General features: G+C 38.4%; 1 protein-coding gene across 3 annotated transcripts in view; it reads left to right on the plus strand.

Annotated features, from left to right (window-relative positions):
• JPH1 (junctophilin 1) overlaps positions 1-19797 on the plus strand; it is an 85840-nt gene that overhangs the window by 50974 nt on the left and 15069 nt on the right. For all 3 annotated transcript variants that reach the window (XM_030482748.1, XM_030482764.1, XM_030482756.1), the window contains exon 3: positions 3693-3811. In XM_030482748.1, the coding sequence (XP_030338608.1) occupies positions 3693-3811 (119 nt within the window). The remainder of the gene's footprint in view (positions 1-3692; positions 3812-19797) is intronic.

Below are 19797 nucleotides of genomic sequence, written 5' to 3' on the forward strand. Positions count from 1 at the left end.
TGATCTTTAGTGATTCTATGATGTGTATGTGTTTACCTACCCAATCAAAGGCAGAAAAGAAAGGTTATCGGACTTGGAATCGGTTGTCCCACAGTCTAGAAAGCTTAGACTTCTTTCAAAATCAGACTCCCTCCATGAGTCTGAATAAAATTTCTAACAACAGCAAAGTTGCTCAGCCGTTGGTCCTCCAGCCCTTGTTCATTGGCAACAGAGACTGATAGATACAGGAACTCCACATGCTGTCACCAGGTACCAAAACTCTGCATGAGCTTATAGCTGTGGATTCCTCTTTAACGTAAGCACAGTTTGATTCCTGCCATATCTTAAGATGTAACTTAATTTTGTCCCTGTCTTGATTGCATTTACCACCACTGTGGACTCATCAGCTAGGTAGTAGATTGTTCCTCTAAGTATGAATTGGTTTTGGCTTAAATACTTTCATTTTATATTGGTTTGAAAGCTTTCAAGCACCTGTTTGAGACATCACATGGAATATTAATGGTAGAATGATAATTTTTGAGTTGATACACAGGTAAAGACACATGGCAGTTCAAAAGTTAGTGATGTGTATTGTGTATTGCAGTTGCTGAGATTGAATTTTTACAAAGGCCTGCCTGTTCACAGCTCTCCCTTACAAATTCATTAGCTTTCCTTATAAACTATTCAAAACTAACATTTTTTTTCCACAGTCTGTGATAATGACATTCTAATAGTGTGGAGATCTGTGCAAGGCAAAATAAAACAATTACAAACAAAATGTAGTTCCGAGCAGCACTGTCAGCAGGTAATTTGGATAACATACAGACAAATCAAGTGTGGAAGTCAGAATTAAAAACAAAACAAAACAAAGTGCAGGAAAATAAATAGCAAGAGAAAAATTATTTGAGTCTGACACTTAGTAAGTAAGTGTGCAGGAAGTGAAAGAGATGTCTGAACATGCAGTTGCAAATGGAGATAATAAATTACACATTGGTGAAGTTATCAGTAAAGCATCCAAAAACCAAGGTAATAAATAGCAAATAATGCAGCTAATGCCTGTGTTCACAGATGAAGTATGGTGCTCCTGTTCTTTTCACATTTGCCATATGTTGTTGGTGATTCTTGCTGGGGAAGCCATCAGGGAAGCGTCTCAGCACAGCCACGTGCACACTTCTGTTTAGCTGGTCAAAGGCCTGCCCAGGAGCTGTTCTTGTGCCTTACCCTCCCGGGCCTATTTACTTCCTTGTGCTGTGTCGTCTCTCGGGACAGTGCAGCACTGAGGCTCTGCTCAACTGTGCCACTGAGACATACCTTGACAGCATTCATGTCTGAACAGTTCCTCCCTTTCTGGTCTGCTGGAACTCCTGACTCTGTGTACGAAAGGGGCAGAATAGCAGGAAGTTTGTGCTGAAAAAAAGAAGGTATGATTTAAGGCAGCAAAGGAAAGCAGTGCTCATGTGCCTTCTGTTCCACTGGCTTCTTCCTGCTGTGACACGCTTTGCCCAGCTTCACGTGACAAAGTTTCACTAGCATATTTACTTATGTCACCATTTAATTCCTTAACTAATTGGTACTGTATGTTTGGACAGGATGTGTGATTTGCTTCTTGGATATAATAATACAGAAAGTTCACGGGATCAATAAACAACTGAACTATCCTGGCAGTATGTTTTCCTGATGCTGGTCATTTAATATATTAGCTTTTAAAATGTTTATCGTCGTGGGGGCAATAGTATTAGACTATTTTTATATGGGGATAGTCTGGTTGTTCTATCATCACAAAAGGATGATCAGTGTCTAGTCTATCTATGTGCAGACTACATTAGTATCTCACAAAACGCTGTCCCAGTGCTAGGATTGCTTCATTAAGTTTATGCTACATAGACATAATTATTCAGGAGCTAAGAATAGCTCATCTAATTGAAAATAATGATTATAGAGAAAGAGCGGGTTTGATTACTGTTACTAAGCAAGCGCATACTGTACAACCATTCATGAACTGCACAGAACACATATGGGATAATACGGTGTGTTTGTTTTGATTAACAGCTTCTTTCCTCCACCCCGAGTACAAGTTGAAGGTGTTACTGCTTATTTGCTGTTTTTGGTTTTTTTCTCAGGGACCTAGAAGGACCTGCGAGAAGGCAGCATGAGCTGATATTTATCCAGTAAATTATGACAAGCTAAGCTTTGAAATAACATTCAACATTTATCCCCACACACATTTTAGGGAGGATGTAACTTAAATAAATCTTCTTCAGGCACCACAGATGAAACTGTCTATGTGGGGGTTTTTTATGTCTGTGTTTATACTAGTACCCTACGGGATTAAACATCCTTTTAGAAATGCAAAGTCTGCTGTACTGTTAATCTCCTGGTGCTCATTCTGGTTAATGCTAACATTTAATTCTTGCTTCATCTGAACCACATAGAACTCTTCTGTATTCCTTGAAAATAACACTGAATTTTTACAGCGAAGTTGTTGGAAGTTTTCAGTTATTTGGTTGCTGTTGATTAGTAGCATCAGGCACATGGGATCGAAGTTGCTGCTGCTGTTGTCCTCTTACCTATTTTTCTTCTTAGTTAAATGACAGTTTTCTACTAGAATGTTATGACAAAATTCCTGAGATCACGAAATTTAATATATCTGGTTTAGAAAAGTTAGTATTTCTAGAGGCTAAAAAAACTCTGCTGGTTTGCCATGCTTAGCTACCCCTCCGTTCTAATGAACGGAGTTCATAGCTCCAGGCTATGTGCTAATGCTGTGGAAGCACAGAGAGATCCCCGCCATCAGGAATTTTTAAACAGATGACTGTTTAAAAAAGGAAGTGGGGAGGGAAGATGGGACAAACAGTGATGCAATCCTGCAGTCACACAACTATCAATTTGCACAGTCTGGAATCAGAGGCACTTGCACAAGCTGTTCTTAAGACTTTTTAAGAACTAGCAGAAAGATAAAAGTGGAAGCAGAGGGCAGATTACTTTACAAAAGTATTCAAACTGTTGTCTTGACTTCAGAAAAGTTGCCTTTTCTGATTGTTTTGGATTTGAAATTCAGTGAGTTACAACAATTTAAAACTGTTAATTCCCCATTTATACAAATGCCTATTGAAGCATCTAATACATTTTCCATCCCATTCCTCTCCAACATGGTCTGATTGTGGAAAGATTTCTCTTTTTGGGGGGGCCAACATGCCTCAGTTTTGCCCTTCAAAAAATTTTATATAGCACCCAGGAATGAGCATTAACCTTGAAGTGCTGAAAATGCAGTGGAAGTGCATTCCATGGTCCTCTTGACCACTGTGTATCCTGGTCTCACAGATCCCTGTTTAGAAGTCAGTGTGGTGGCCCAGTCCGACCTTCTGTACGCTTCTGTGCACATTCTGGTAACGTGTATTAAAAGCATAGTCCCAGGTTTTGGTCATATACTATTTACTTCTATTTAGAAATTTTAATTATAAGCTTGGGCTGTAAATTTTGGACCTGCAAGTAAATGTGATACAACAATGAGCTGGACTGAAAGACTGAGAGGAATAATGTGTAAATTCCAAAATACTTTTAAATGATTTGCAGTTACTCACAGCAAGTGAGCATAAGAGTGCACTATCCCATATACTGCGTGGTAGCTGAGGACAATCGTCCTTTGCTTGCATGTTATTGATGCAACTCATAAAAGACTCCTCTGCATATAAACTGTTTTCTACTCTGTACAGAACTGCACATGCAAGAGCTAAAGCTGACGCTGCAGATCAGGCTGCTCAGGCTGCTCGCCAGGAATGTGATATTGCAAGAGCAGTTGCCAGAGAACTTTCACCAAATTTCTACCAACCAGGTAAGTGTAGATTGGGTTTTTTTGTGTCAGATTTGTTTTTTGTTTTGTTTTGGTTTGGTTTTTTAATTTTATTGCACTGAAAAGGTTCTGTGTTAAGTTAAAAACTTGATTTCAGTTTCAATGTTGTCATTTGTACAGAAGCAGTAGTTATGTGTAAGTCATGAAGAGTGTACATTGCTCAAGGAGATTTTGTTTTCACTTTTTAATCATTTGATGACTGTTGCTTTGTGTAAAAACAGTTGTGTCAAAAAGATAGTATCAAGCATGCAACTTTGCCTCAGATTAATAGCTTCTTCAGGTCAGTGTCAAAGGCAGACTTCAGAGAACATAAATCAAGAGAAAGCTGAGTTGTTTCTATAATGTGTTTATTAGGGGAAAGATCCTTAGTTTTTTTGCTGTCCAAGGGAATTCTTGACGGTCTTGGCTGAGTAAGGCCTGAATTCTAGAGAATGCTATATCATTACACATACTTAATATATAGGGAATCTTCCCATGTTCTGCCTGTGGTGCTCCGCGGAACATTAGTCCTATACTGAAGGTATCATAGAATTAAGCCTGTGTCACCTGTGCCATCGTTGCAACCCATTTTCACCTGCCACATGGTTCAGAAAGTTGCTATAGAAAGAAGCAAGGTGGATTTTGCTTTGCTTTTCTGGTGTCTTTCCATGAGGTTAGTATTTTTATGTACTGCAGTGCTCTTTAGCTCAAGATTGGATAGATAAAATAGAGCTCCATTTGCCAATTTAATGTCTTCATAAGTCTGTCCTTTCACCTGTCAAATCAGTTGAGTCATAGCTCATTACTGCTTTTTAAGGACTTGCCTGCACTTGTATGCTAATATAGATTATAACTTTGAGATTCATTTTCACTCACTGTTACCTTCTGCACTTCCTCATTTGAGACACAAACCTGTTAATTCTTAAATGTACCTGTATGGTGGATGCAGGCTAATATCACGACCTGCAAAATCAAACATCAACATTGCTCAACATTTTCTAGCAATCCACAATTTCCTTCAATTTTTAGTATAAATGACCACTGTATGTAAGTTCTTAATAAATCATTATTATCAATTAGCTTAAAGAATACTTATTTTTATCTTATTCCTAGGTATTTGGCTGTAGAGAGCAATATGTGTTTTGGGATTGGGAGGGCTCAAGCACTCTTTTTTGTTTAGCGCTTCAGGTGAGGGCTGGTCATCTCATGCAGGTTAGAATCTCCATTCCCCATATCAGTCTTACACTCTTTCTTTGTACACATCCTGCTATAAATTCATCTGTCTTGAACATGGCTATCGAGACTGTAGGCAAAGCTCAACAGAACTATTTCCAGTAGTAAAACTTTACTAGCTTTAAAATGGTATCAATATGTACCTTTCACTGTTGGAAACTACCTCAATACAGCCTCTCCCGTGGATTTACATTAGTGGCCTATACTTACTCCTATGATACCCAAGTCATCTTCTTTTTTTGTTATTTCATTCTTCCATCAACTGATGAACTCCCAATTTTCATAGGATTAACTAGGTTGGAAGAGACTTTTAAGATCATCAAGTCCAACCTTTACACCATGACTGCCAAGTCCACCACTAAACCACGTCACTGAGGGCCTCATCTACACGGTTTTTTAACACTTCCAGGGATGGCGATTCCACCACTTCCCTGGGCAGCCTGTTCCAATGCCTGATCACCCTCTCAGTGAAGAAATTTTTCCTAATATCCGGTCTAAACCTTTCCTGACACAGCTTAAGGCCATTATCACTTGTTACTTGTTCTATCTCTTATCCTAGCACTTGTTACTTGGGAAAAGAGACTAGCCACCTTCTCTTTCCATCCTCTTTTCAGGGAGCTGTAGAGAGAAGTTTATAGCAGTAGTTCATCTTATCAGTCATGAGTTAAGAAGTCATAAGCTTAGCCATGCAAAAAACTAACAACAGGGATTCTGTCAAGGAAAGCTTGGTAGATAATAGAAGAGGGAATTAAGGCATTTCAAATGAAAGCATTTCAAAGCTGCCAAACCTCTGACATAAAGAAATGGCTAGAGTACTGGAGAGAAAACACAAATACCTGATGGCGTGAAATTTGACGCCAAGAATCCTCCAGATCAAGAATTTGTTAGGTGTCTTTTTGTACTTCCTGCCGCAGATGTGAAGCAGCATTGCTGACAAATTTGCTGAGATTTGGAAGGAGAAGGTGTGACATTTTTATTTTCCTCTCATTTAAAACTTCTATTCCAATTACAGAAGGGAAGTGTTTGTATCCCTTCCCCGAATGCAGCTATATATGCGTACACGTAACAAAACATTTCTCGAAGCTCACTAACTGTTCTTTGTGTGGAAATGTCTGCCATGTCTATCAAAAGATGAATACCTCTTTTGTAGTCTAAATTTTAAATTACCTCAGTATTTTCATGATGGCCAAATACAGCATATTTGTACACATTTGAAAGAAAAATTGCTGTTTCTGTTGCTTAAATAACTTTAAGATGCCAAGATGTTAACTAAATTTCAGTTATCCCAAATGAGCTGCAGCAAAACACCATACATCATTGTGATCCTTTCAAATACTGTCTTGTCAAAGATATCTTCCATCCTCAGTGTTCACAATGCCCTTTTCAGATACGTTCCTTCTAAGTGGTACCAGTTAAACCCTGAGACTTACCTGTACACATACTTCCTTATTTAAGTGTTTCTCAAGTGTCATGGTATGAGTTACTGGGCAATATTACAATTTGCTTTTGTCATTTATGGTAATAAAATAGGTACATTTTTTAAGGTATGTACATTCACTCACACAAACAGTAGTAAATATCTGCTTCTCAGATGGCATTTTTCATATGTTTGAGTGGAAACAAGGTAACCATTATTGCTTCCAAATAGCAACTTCACAGGTTTCTTCTGTTGCTTGAGCTTTTTATGTTTACAGTACCTTTATAAGTTTCTGTTAGCGCTACTAAAAGGTAATAATAAGTATTATATTTCAGTCCCATAACTATAGTTAAGAGAAAGCTTTCCATTGTGCTAAATTGTCTTGAAAATAAGTTATTGGGGAAAATATAATCTTTTTCTCATTGCTTGAATTGCTTAGTACAGTAGGCAAGCATGCTCTCAGCAGCGAATATATGTATGTATGTAGTATAAAAGTATGTAGTATATCAACAAAAATATATAAAAGTATGTAGTATATCAACAAGTCTCTTGAAAGAGGCCAAAGAAAAGGTGAAATGCAAATACCTCTCTAAACAACAGTTAAGCTTTTTTTTTTTTCTGTCTTGGTGATCTCTGCATTACCTGTGGCCCAACTCCATTTAAGTATTTGAAAATCTTTTGATAAAGCTCTTAAATTTCACATTCTTAAAAGCAACCTTCTGGGCCATATAGCCTAGTATTACACACAGTTTATAAATACAGTGAATATTCATTACTCATTGTACCATGACAATTTTTACTTCCCAATTACTTTCTCTCAAGTTTCGATTTTATGTTCATGAAGACATTCACCAGAAGCTGCCAAGAGGTTCTACCTTTGTAATGTACTTTAAAAGGAGACTGAAAGGAGAACAAAGTAGTAGGAAGCAAAGTAGCATCCATTGAGTAAGAATAATAATGTCAGTCTGAATCATGAATACTGGGGTACCATAGAAATCTTGAAATTTAGCTTTCCCAGTAGTTGATCACATTATATATGCATATAAGGAAAGAAAGGATAATTGGAAAGGTCGGTGCCATGATGTAAGGACTTATAAGGTTGCAGGGAGCTGTTTTTCCCTAAGCTTGTTCACGCTAGTCTCAGGCAAGACCCTGCTGCTACTTTTGCTATGGCAAAGATTTGGCAAGTGATTAATAACTATGAGGATGGTATAACTTTGCAGAGCCCTACTCACAAGGCTATACATTTTGTAGATTTAACAAATGTTGCAGTCTTTATAGAGGCCATACTTCACAGGCCTTTTTATCACCAAATAGAATGAATTTTGAGAAATCCCAGCTTTGACCTGTTTGTTTCCTTAAGGAATCACTAAATTTGTAGATATGTCAGAAGAGAGCATACCAGGTCAGGAAACAAATGAAACGTGAGTCATATCCTCATTCAGGGGAGTCATCCAGGGACAGTTTGAGATTGTCTTTGCTTAGAGAAAAACAATAAATGCCGTTTGTATCTCTGGTTAAAAACTAGAGAAGGGTAAATGACTAATGGGAGTGCTGTATCAAAGGTGTAACAGAAAAGAAAGGCTTTTAATGCCCAGTAAAAAGGGGGAATGTTGTTCTAGTCTTGCATAAGGTTAATGGATCCTTTGGCTTGCCCATTCATTCTGAATTCCACCGGCCATCTCTAGGATATAGTGTTGTAAACACACTATTGGGAGATAAGCTGAAGTATGAACTTGCGCAGACTGGACAGATAAGCCATAATTGTCTGTGTGCATATATATCCTGCAGCAAATGGATACTGCTCTTTCATTCAGTTTGGATGAATGACATTTGATTAAATGAAAGTAGGGTAAAACTACTTTGCTGTAGGGTAAGAGCAGTCTGGGCACTTTACCATGGAGCAATTAAGGTCTGGAAATTCAGATCTGAATTGTTTTGTGGCAGATTATTTGTCAGGCCAACCAGCTGCCAGATGAACATATATGGCTCACCAGAACAATTCATCCAGCTTTTGACCTCCTAAACAAGGCATGAGAGAAATCAAAGAGCAGTTTATCAGTTAACACTTTCTAAAGAGATGAGAAGAATTTCTTTAGGTGAAATATATGAGCAGAGAGCAAAGATTTTCTAGTTAAAAGAATAAGAATTTGTCAGGTTTTACCAGTATTTTTCCTGTAATGTTTGGTTACTGTTACAGCATCAGTATTAAGATGCTGTAAATACTTCAGAAATAAGCATTTTAAGCTTATCTTAAGGCAATTTCTGATGTCCTCTAGTGCCTTAAAGAGCAGCCGTGGCTTACATTCTCTTTTGACCAGTGGTAGATGTCTGTAGCCTCAGAAGAAAACACATTCTTCCCATCTTCCTCCTCTCTGCCATCTCTGCCTCCTCCAGTTCACAAAATGCAAACTCCATATGGACAGGAAAGACAGATTTCTGCCTGATGCTAATTAACTGGAATGTACTGGCTAAAGGCATATGGACCAGGCCAGATATTTTTATTTTAAAAGCCAATTACAATGAGCATTTTGTCTGATTAGAGTTACCAGCCGTGCCATTGGTTTGTGCCTTAAAGCATACGGAAGCTCATTAGTTATTCTTAGTCATACAAGAACCCGTTTATTTTCTGAAATTATTCGACATACGGCTTCATCATCCTCATACAACTGTTGTCAGGATTCTTGCTATGGCATCTTTTCTCTACATTTTATTTCTTCCTTCCTCTTTCTACACAACTCTGGAGAAGCCAGAGCCTATAGAAGTATCCTAAGGCACTTCTGTTGTATCTAGTAATCAAAGAGAGAAGGTGTGTTAGAAGAAAGGGTATCAGTCTCAAGCTTTATTCTTGTTCTCCCCTTTCTTTTTATAACTCCTGTCATACCAGTCTTCACAACTTGACTGCCAAATTTATTGCTGCTCTCATCAAGCCCTAAGTACAGATGCCCTTACCCTTTCATATATTTCTTCTTGCCCAGTGGGAGGCCTGTCCAGCTTGCTGGCAATCTACATCCTTCCTGCCCCACAGCCATGCAGACATGCTGGCTCAGCCCACTCCTCAGTGTTCCTGCATGCGTCCGGAACAAGAGAGCTTTCTTGGGAGAAGAAAAAGTAATGAGAGACAAAGGAGCCTTAATTCTTCAGGTTGCTTTCTTAGTCTCTCCAAGATACTTTTGAATCACATAATCACATGATTTGCTTAGAAAAAATTGTGCATAAGGGGGTTTGAGCAAATTAACTTTTAAAACTAATAACAGAGAACCAGTTTCCTATAGAGAGATAAAGCTGTTATAATCACTGTAATTTTCACAGGCTTGCATTAAGTACTGATCTAGTTAATTTGCATCTAGATACAACTTGTGGTTGCTTAGTAAAGGCTATAGGATCTGACTACAAAGCTGGCTAGATAGTCAGACAACTAGCCTGGACTAGCTTTCAGTGCTGCCTCAGCTATGTTGCTATCTTGAAGTAGCTTCTTGAATTCTAACGTAGGTATACCTATCTGAGCTGCCACCATGGGATTGTTAATTACAGGTATGACCTCAGAGAAAGAGGTCAGTGCTACCTTAGAGCTTTAGTTGCCTCCTTTCTCCTGTTCAAAATTATTCATTTGCTCCCAAAAAGAACAATTCCTTCCAGGACACAGAACCTTCCCACTGTTGGCCTGCTCCAGTAAATTTCCATCTTGTCCAGCCAAGGACAAGATGAAGTAGGGTCTATCACATGGGAGTATTATCACAGTGTCAACATTTCCATTATAAATTCTATTTATAACTGTGTCATAAATATTTGTTCCATGTTGAAATTCAGCTAAGAAAGTCTGTACTGTGAGGACTTTCCTTATTATGCTAATTTTCACTAGAGTATGGTGATTTATTTTGGAAGGATTTTATTATACTAATGAAGGCTTAAATTATGTTGAAAAAGGTTGGGCTTCTTGTATTATTTTTTTAACATGTGATGTGGGTTACATTAGCACTGGTTACAGTGCCTTGTACTTCTTGACCATAAGCAGTTAATGCTTGCTGTGGGCTCTTTTGCTATTGTTCTTATAGGAAATGGGGAACAAGAGAGGTATTCTAGAGGAAAGGGTAGACAATTACAGAAAAACAGTCTTCACAGCTGCATTTGTCAAAGCCAGAAAGTCTGCAAAACTGTAGTCTTTGCTTAAAAGTAGACAGAGAACTGGAAAAGAAAGATATTATTCAGATTACACACTTGAGTAGCATACAACAATGTATTATTATTTAGTATGATGTAGAAGATCATGCTGAGAATTTGAAGGAGGTGAAGATTTCTGCCTATTAGTCTTGTAATAGTTATTCACTCAGATCATAATCCGAACAAGGAGTCATAATCTGAACAGGAGTCAAACCTGGAACTGAGACATAACCAGCATGGAATTGGTAGTTGACTTTTTTTGTACAGTGAGATTAAACAGGATGAAGGTTGTAAAAAGAGAAGGTAGAGGGACCAAGAACAGAGTAATCTGATGTTATCTTCCTTGAAAGTACAGGTAAAAAGTGAGAGGAAAATGAGGGGGAAATAAAAGGATGTATCATGGACATTAACAGAGGAGAATTGTTCCGGAAGTGGGGAATGGCCAGCTGTGTCAAAAGACATGAGAATAGAGTACTGATACTGAGATATGACTGAGAAATCATAGAATCATAGATAGGAATCATAGAATCAACTAGGTTGAAAAAGACCTTTGAGATTACCAAGTCCAACCGTTACCCCAGGACTGCCAAGCCCACCACTAAACCATGTCACTAAGGGCAAACTGATCTCCCCTCAAGATCTCCCCTTATGGCTGCCCCTCATGATCTCCACTTGCAGCCAACCCTCATCTGCCCCCCATAGTGGCCCACACTGTATAGCTGCCACCCCTACCCGCCATGGCTGCCCCTCACCCCCCATGGCTGCCCCTGCCCTCCCCTCATGATCTTCTCTCATGATCTCCTCTCATGACTGCCCCTCTCCCCTCACGGCCACCCCTCCTTTCCCCTCACGATCTCCCCTCATGGCCACCCCTCCTCTCCCCTCATGATCTTCCCTCATGGCTGCCCTTTCTCTCCCTTCAGGATCTCCCCTCATGACCTCCCTTCACCCCTCATCGCCACCCCTCATCTCCCCTCATGTTCAACAGTGTTTAGATTAATATTGTCCAATTTTTGTACAACAGCCACGTGTATGCACTGTAGAGCCTCTTTCCAGCTCTCCACCTGTATCAAGGATTAACCATGTGCTATCTACCTTATTGCATGCACTCCCTTCCTCACTCCATGTAACTTCTACAGGCTCCTCTGCCTCTTTTTCTTCTCGAACTATACAGACCTCACTAGTTTAGCTACAAGGCCAGATTACTAGCAGAGCAGCCTCCTTGCTACAATTCATGGAGGTGGGTGTTCAGCACGTTGTGGACCAGGATCTGATCCTTTCCAATGCTCCATTTCTAACTGTAAAGTGGGGTAGGAAATGCTCTTTCCAAGAAACTTTGGACGACTTATTCTGTAATTGCTGGTAAACCACTTAAGTGATGCAGAAATCCAAAGTGGTAATTGTAATAGAGGCTTGAGATTAATCTATTTTTGGCATGTTATCCAGACTTATGGACTTGATTCAAAGCAGTTACTGAAAACTGTAAAGTATCCAAAAAATGACAGGAAAAAAATAAAAGTTTGATTAAAACATTCCAGAGGCAAATCCAACCTTCAGAACACTCTCTGAAACCTGTTGTTATGGCCTGCAGATGAAGTGTTCTTGAACATTTTCTGGTCACAATAGGAGACACAAACCTGGGAAGAGCCTTCTCAAAAAGTATCAGACAAAGAGCAGAATGTATTTTGTCAGGGGCAATTGCCAAACTGTGAAAAGTATGGGATAAATTTGGAGAAGCAGTAAATGTATATTGCGAACTTAGAATTTAGAAATGAAAACTCAAGAGCCCAGAGGTGAAGGGAGAGAAGTGCCGCTGTGTGAGGTCTGAATGGTAAGTTGCATGATGATTGGGATTTCTTCTAAAATGCATAAGATAAATAATATGTTGGGAAAGAATCCAGAATAGGATGGAAGACTAAGAAGATCACATGCCCTAGTTTTGCCAGAATTAAATTGATTGTTGTATTTCTATAGTTCTGGCATTTGCAGTGCAGCAGTCGGTTCTCTTAGCCCAGTTCAGACTCTTAAGCTTCTTAATTGATTCCATTGCTAGATATAAGATATTAATTTTGCTAGAAGTGCAGTGCAGCTTAATGATTGCTGTTTCTGAACATTGAAAAATACTGGATTAACCCTCTACTCTCTGAGAAAATTCATAAAACCATACGTTTTAAAAACAGTAGATTTGGGGCCTCCTTATTTTACTCCTGGTTTTTCGTCTTTCACGTTCACAATTTCAAGTGGCTTTTCTAATAACACAAGGGGAAAAAGGAAACTTCTGAAAAAAATGAGGTCTTAACGTTATCATATAATGATGAATCCCTTTGAAATATCTAGAGCTTAAGTAAAGGCAGTAATGCATAGCTAAATCTGTGACTAGAATCAGTGGAGTCTAAAACTGTCTAGTTATTTCCATGTTCCTTTGCCCATCTGAATGATTCAAATGTAATTTCAGTTGTTTGGTTACACACATATATTTCATGTCTTCCCAGTATCGAGCCTTATTGGCACATATTCCAGAGGCATAAGACGTGCTGACATCTGGAACCCAAGCCCTGGGTGCATATCCTTGGATCTGCTTTTTTCTTTAGTGAAGAGTGGAAGGGTATTCAGAGAATAACAGTGCAGACACTGTTTATTTGTCAAATAAGGATTTTTAAAGAGCCAAAAGTTAGAAGGGTTTTGGCAACTACTATGATTTCAGTAATTTCTTATATCTATATAAACCTATGTATGTGGACAGATGGACCAGGAGCTTGGGAGTCCATTTGTGTAAGAAATTTTAGTTTAAATTGTTCTCAGTATATGATACCAAATTCTGCAAAGCCAGTCAAATGCAAGGAAGAAAAGCCTACTGCTTTCTTCATCTTTGACTGTGGCCCAAGAGGCAATATATCTAACACAACTTTTACAGTAGAATAGAAAAGCAAATCTAAAACTGCTTTGCAAGAGGAGAGAATATACTGAGAGCAATATGTATGAAAATCCATAAGTATTTTGTTTTTCATGTAAAGCATGGCTGCCAGATTGGTTTCAGGTTTGATCCTGATATTCATCAAATACAGTGTATCCTGTTTAGCTAAAAGACAAGACTTGACAGTTACTAATCTATAATGTTTTCAAAAGGAGAATCAAATGTGTTAAGATAGTGTTCCTGTCTGATTACAATAGGAATACTGAAGGTAGTTGATGAGAAAAAATAATAACAAATGGTAGTGAAAAATGGCAGGGAGAGAGAAGCATCATAAAGTTACAAGGAAATTTGAAATCATCACATCTGAGTCTTCACTAATGACTAGCCAAATATCATGGGTGATACATTGCGTAGTTGTATAATATGGTAAACAGCGTACTGTTTAAATCAGCAGGTAATAGTGAAGTGGCATGTTAGTGGTGGACTTAGCAGTGTTAGCTTACAATTGCACTTGGTGATCTTAAAGTTCTTTTCCAACCCAAATGATTCTGTGAAAAACAAAGTTCTCAGTAACATTCCACATATAGCTGAAAGTGAGTGCTGCCACTTACAGCAGTGGTCACTCACCAAATGCAAACTAGTTTGCAGAATTGTCAGACCTAGTATTTAAACTGCAGACAGTGACTTGCTCTGCAAAAGTGCTATGAGGAGTCCTTATGGACTGACAGACTCAGCCAGTTGGAGATGTGAACCTGCTCCTGTTGGGGTTATCTGACAGACTCCCATGGAGCAGGGTGATAGCCACGCCCTTGAAATGTGATACAGCAGGAGAAGCAGCTAATACTCTTCCAGGCTGTATATACAGAAGCAGCACGTCATGGAGGAAGGTGATGGTCCCTTCTCTGCATGATCCCACTGACACTGAATCTGAAATATTGTGTATAACTTTGGGCATCATCACATCAGAAAGATGTGGACATGCTGGGAGAAATGTGAAGTCTGGATTCTACTGGGTAAAGGCAACTATTATGCCACATTAACAGTTCCTTTAAATACATAAAATTCATCTTTTCAGAGATGTGCAGTTTTGATGAGAACAGCCTTTCATTTCTGCCCATCATTTATGACACATATAAAGGAGCTTAAAGAACACTACTGCTGCAGTTAACATTTGCTAATGTTTTCAGTGTACCATTCTTAATAGCAGTAAAACAAACACTGACACCAGGCTTCAGTCTCCCTCATGCCCCAGTCCAGCTTGGCTGAAGGAAAGTAGGCTCTAGATTTTCTGTGGAAAAGCTAAAAACTTACCTTCTCTGTTATCTCATATTAAGCAGCCTGCAGGCTCAGAAGCATTCAAGTAGATTATAGTACATGTATTACTTAGCTGGAAGCATTCACCTTAACTGCTAGGTATATATTGTCTAGCCTGGAAAAATGGAGCCTGTCCTATATACAGGAGCCATATGCAACACCATATAATCTTTCAAATATTTTTTTAAGTACTATCAGTATTAATGAACAGACAGTCAGAGTAAGTAAAACAAGCCATAATTAAGATTGCTGGTCGTGAACAATTTCTGTGTCCATAAGATGATGTCCCAGTGAGGTGTTAGAGAGAGCGGTACAGCACTCATCGTGATGTCTATTAAGTAGGATGAGTGTTTTACATTTCTCTGATGGTACTGAACCCAAAAGTATAAGGACCTACGCACTGTAATCTTCTATGCAGCTACAACAATGAATTTTGTGCCCTGTTTTGCAAATGTCACGGTTACTTCAGTCACCTACTAAAGCAGTCAAAGAAATGGAGCAGAGATTGGATTTATAGTCAGAATAAATACTTGTTCTTGCTTGGTGTGGGCTGCCAGCAGTTTTTGAGATTCATTAGTCTATTTTCTGCCTTCAGGTCTTTCAGTGTGTATATGTCTGCTCTATAATGATGCATTTAGAAACCTTTTGAGGAAGAAAATCCTACTTTTAGGGATCCTTTTATCCTTAATTATTTTTAATTATTTGTTGGAGAATACAAAAATGGAGAATACATAAATGAAAAATACAAAAATACTGGTTCTGTACTATGTTCAGGTATGTTAATGGTAGGAAGACTAGATTTGGAGGAACTGATAGAAGAGGCAGTCTGCATTTTGTACAGATACAATTTTGTACAGGAATTGCATTAACATCTCTCTTTTGTCATCCTACTGCTAGACTCAAAAGTTTGTGATGTTACATATGATTCAAACGGTTTGGTGGAAGTCCCTTTCCTTTTCCATTACCAGTGCTGTTGGTGGCAACTCAAGTCCATGTGCTTGAGTAGACTTTTCGATATTTTCAAGAAGCACTGTGAGATAACATAATGTCATATACTCTTCAACAAATACCTGTGTGAAATGCAGAGATACTAGCAGTAAAGTGGTCAGTTCACAGGCCACACCAATTAACTCTCTCGTTCTGTGTAAACATTCAAGCAAAGTAAACACAGAGACATAAGAACTAGCCTTGGGTTTGGCTAAAGTTTATATCTCTGTATGCACGACTAGTAAATAAGTAACTCCGCTCTCTTGATCTCTGTCTAGTCCATGAGAGGAAGCATTTGATCTGGGTTTTGAGAAGGCCCTGTCATTTTCATTGCTGTCAAACCAGGAAAATAAAGTACTGGCAAGTATTTTAAAGATGGTGGATAGCTATTCTAGCAAAACTACTTGGAAGTTATTTATGATCCTGCGCAAAACTGCTTCCTGAGGACAGATAAAAAAAAATAGTTGTGAGGGCAACCTTGATACGCAAGAATTTGTGTGTTTGGGGTTCTTCTGCATGAGACAATAAACAATTTTTGCCAGTAATTACCTACTGTGGGTACTTATCTTAGGAAGAAGGTAAGGTTGTGTTTAAGGCTGCATTAAAACCTGCTTGCATTTAATGATGCTACCTTTTAAAGTTATCCCTAGGTGAAAGATTTGTGTATTCTCACTTTTACATTGCTAAATGATGATGTGGTTTTGTCAGGTTGTGGCAATAGTGTAATATCACATTATGTGCTATCTTTGTGTTATATTTTTAGGTCATGTCAGTAGTACGTGATTTGAAGGACAGCAGGCTGCCAGATCAAATCACAACAGTTCCATAAAATAAATACGTGTTGACATCATTCTCCATGACTTCATGGATCTAGTGAGTGAGCAACTATTGGCACATGCTAGCTTCAGTGTTGTCTCCAGTGCAGCAGGAAAAGAAAAGCTACCAGGAATACTGCTTAAGGAAGCAGATTGAGAAGCCCTAGAAGTGTACGCTGGAGAAAATTTCAGCAATTTTCTGAGGAAAAGGGAGGAGCAGGAGGAAATGAGGATCTGCGAGTAAGAGTGAATTAAGAAAGATTACGAAGCATTCCAAATAGTAAACATTATATTCTGTAGTATTTTTGGATTATGCAAAACGTGCACCCTTCTTCCTCTTCTTTACATTGTAGTTTGCGTTCCTAGGCAGCCATGGTGCTTCCATGTTTGTGTTATTAAGACCAGGAGAAAAAAAAAAAAAAAAAGAAGTACTGTAAGGCAGCCAAATGGAATTTAAAAATTAATCCAGGCAAGATTCTTTATTTGCCCCTTGCTAGCGAAGCTGCTTACTAGGTTTAAAATGTTGATCATACCTCACCAAAATGCAGTTGCCATCAGAGGCTAAAAGTTAAAGCAGGCATCCAGATTTGGGTTTCTTTTACATCTCACCAGATAGCATCAACAATCCCTTCCACTTTAATTCTTCTTTCTCTTTTGTGACACTCTTTATTTTTAAACTTCAGCAAATGTGTGATTTATTCTCTAAAGCATTCTTGAGTACAGTTAGGGAAAGTCATTATTCCAGCTGGCATAACCAACTTCAGATACAGCCAAAACAGGGCATCAGGGCCTACATCTGTCATTTTGAATTAAGGAATTATTAAATAACATATATATACATCAGTAGTAGTAGGGCATTTCTTTCTAGGGAAATCCCACCTCCTACTTGGCAATCAAGTCAGATGTCCTCTTACTGTCTGGGGGCCAGAAATTTTACATATGTTGCTGTACATTGACCCAGCCATGAAGCACCTACACCATTCCATGCCCTATTGCTGGGGCACTGTATCCATCAGAAGAGGACAGCAAACACCTGGGGTGATAACCTCTTAAACTACCATTACAAAGCATTTCTTTACCGAGAGGGTGGTCAAACCTTGGAACAGGCTTCCTTAAAAGGTGGTCAATGCCCCAACCCTGCCAGTGTTTAAGAGGCATTTGGACAATGCCTTTTACAACAGGCTTTACATTTTGGTTAGCCCTGAAATAGTCAGGCAGTTGGACTAGGTGACTGTCGTAGATCCTTTCCAACTGCAATAGTCCAGTCTAGTCTATTGATACTTAAGTCAGGCAGAAGTGATCTCTCAGAGCCCTATGCCTGTTTAAGCACCTTGCCTTCTATCCATTAATTTCTCTGTGGCTATAAGAAACCCTCACCCCTTCATTTCCAGCCCTGTTCAGTTCCAAGATGGCAGACAGAGCTGTCAAACATTACTAAAACCGTAACCATATCTCTGCTCTGCTGAGTTCATCAACATATTTTGCATATGACAGTGTACAGCCCTCCTTCAGTTGGTCTGAATTCAAGCCAGCAGCTGAGCAGTTAAAAGCGTTTTTCTTTCCCCTGTTACCAGTATAACCTTCAGAAAAATAAGATTAAAACAGAGGAAATACTAATTACATTAATTATAGTTCCCCCCATCTCCACAATGAAGCAATAATAATAAACCTTATCTTTCTAAAGTTTACTGAATATAGTTACTTGCACTTTCATAATGACTCATCAAATCACTTCTTTTAGCAGGCTGATAAATGATTATTTTTGTTTCCTTCACCTACACTTACCATCCTGAATGATGAGAATTATTATAAAAGAGATGTCCTATCCTGAAAAATCCTAACATAAGAGCATTTTTAATAGAAGTGTTCAGTAGTTTAGTAGAAAGGAGCCTCTAATCTTGGAAGGTTTGCATATAGATTGTAGTGTCCTGCTTAAGCAAATAGTGTCATGTCAGTACCCCACAGACGGTAAACATTGCAGTTAAAAGTGAGAGTCTTTCTGCTAACAAATCATATGCATAAACAAAATTAGGGAGTGAAGTATCTGCTTCAGCGATGGAATTTATCTGTGAGTGCAACATCAATTTTCTTGTAATCATGAAAATATATTGTGATATTTTACCTGGGTTACCCTTTATAGCACTATATTTTTATTATTTGTTAACTCCTAATGTAGCACTAGTTAGGTTACATCATATAATGTACATTCTGGTTTAAACAGCAGGAATAAGTGCATGCTTACCTAATAATATTTCTAACATACCATGAAATTTAATCACATCATTTCAGCATCAACAGTACTTTAAATGTTATATTCTGTAAATACTATATTCCAGAGCCTTCATTAGTGGCATTGCAATAAAATTGTAATATGAAATCCTTGTTTTTCTTGAATTGGAAGAATGATAGGGCTGTTGGGACAAAAAACTGGAAGAAGTATCATGAAGAACTTATAAGATGTTCATGAAGTTATTGATAAAGTTGGGATGTTTTTCTTCAGGAGAAGCTGTCTTTTGTATTGTAATATTGCAAACAGTGACAGCCTAAATGCTATTTCCATATATTAAGAAGATGGTGTTGCCAAGTTTTTCATTTTCCTCTTAAAAACAGATAGAGAGGACAAGTCTGAAGAACAAAATTGGTCTCTACGGTAAAGAACACATCAACCTCTAGGTTTTAAATATAGTTTTTCAAGTTATGATGACCTAATTAATCATAGTCTCATTGGTAATGCTATGTAATTCCCAAATTAGCATTTTTTGCACAGAGTATTTACTTACAGCATCTTCTGTCCAAATCACTTTTAACTGATTTAAAGGTTGTGGCTGGCCTTTCACAAATTGGAAGGGCAAGGAGGATCCTTATCTTTTGTGCAGCAGCCAACTAGTTTACAACTGAGAGTAACTGGAGTTAGCATCTTCTGTCATAGTGTGATGAGAAGCTCTCAGCTGTATTGCATAGTGTCTCAAGCTTAGCTCAGAGAAACCTACTCTCCCAAAACTCTTGCTGCTCCCAGAGAGTGGTGTTTATAGTGGACTCCTAGTGGAGTTTCTTACAACATTCCCTCTAAGAAGGAATCGTAGAATTATAGAACAGTTTGGGTTGGAAAGGACCTTAAGATCATCTAATTCCAACCCCCCTACCATGG

Source organism: Strigops habroptila, chromosome 1, assembly GCF_004027225.2.
Source record: "Strigops habroptila isolate Jane chromosome 1, bStrHab1.2.pri, whole genome shotgun sequence".
Lineage (NCBI taxonomy): Eukaryota > Metazoa > Chordata > Aves > Psittaciformes > Psittacidae > Strigops > Strigops habroptila.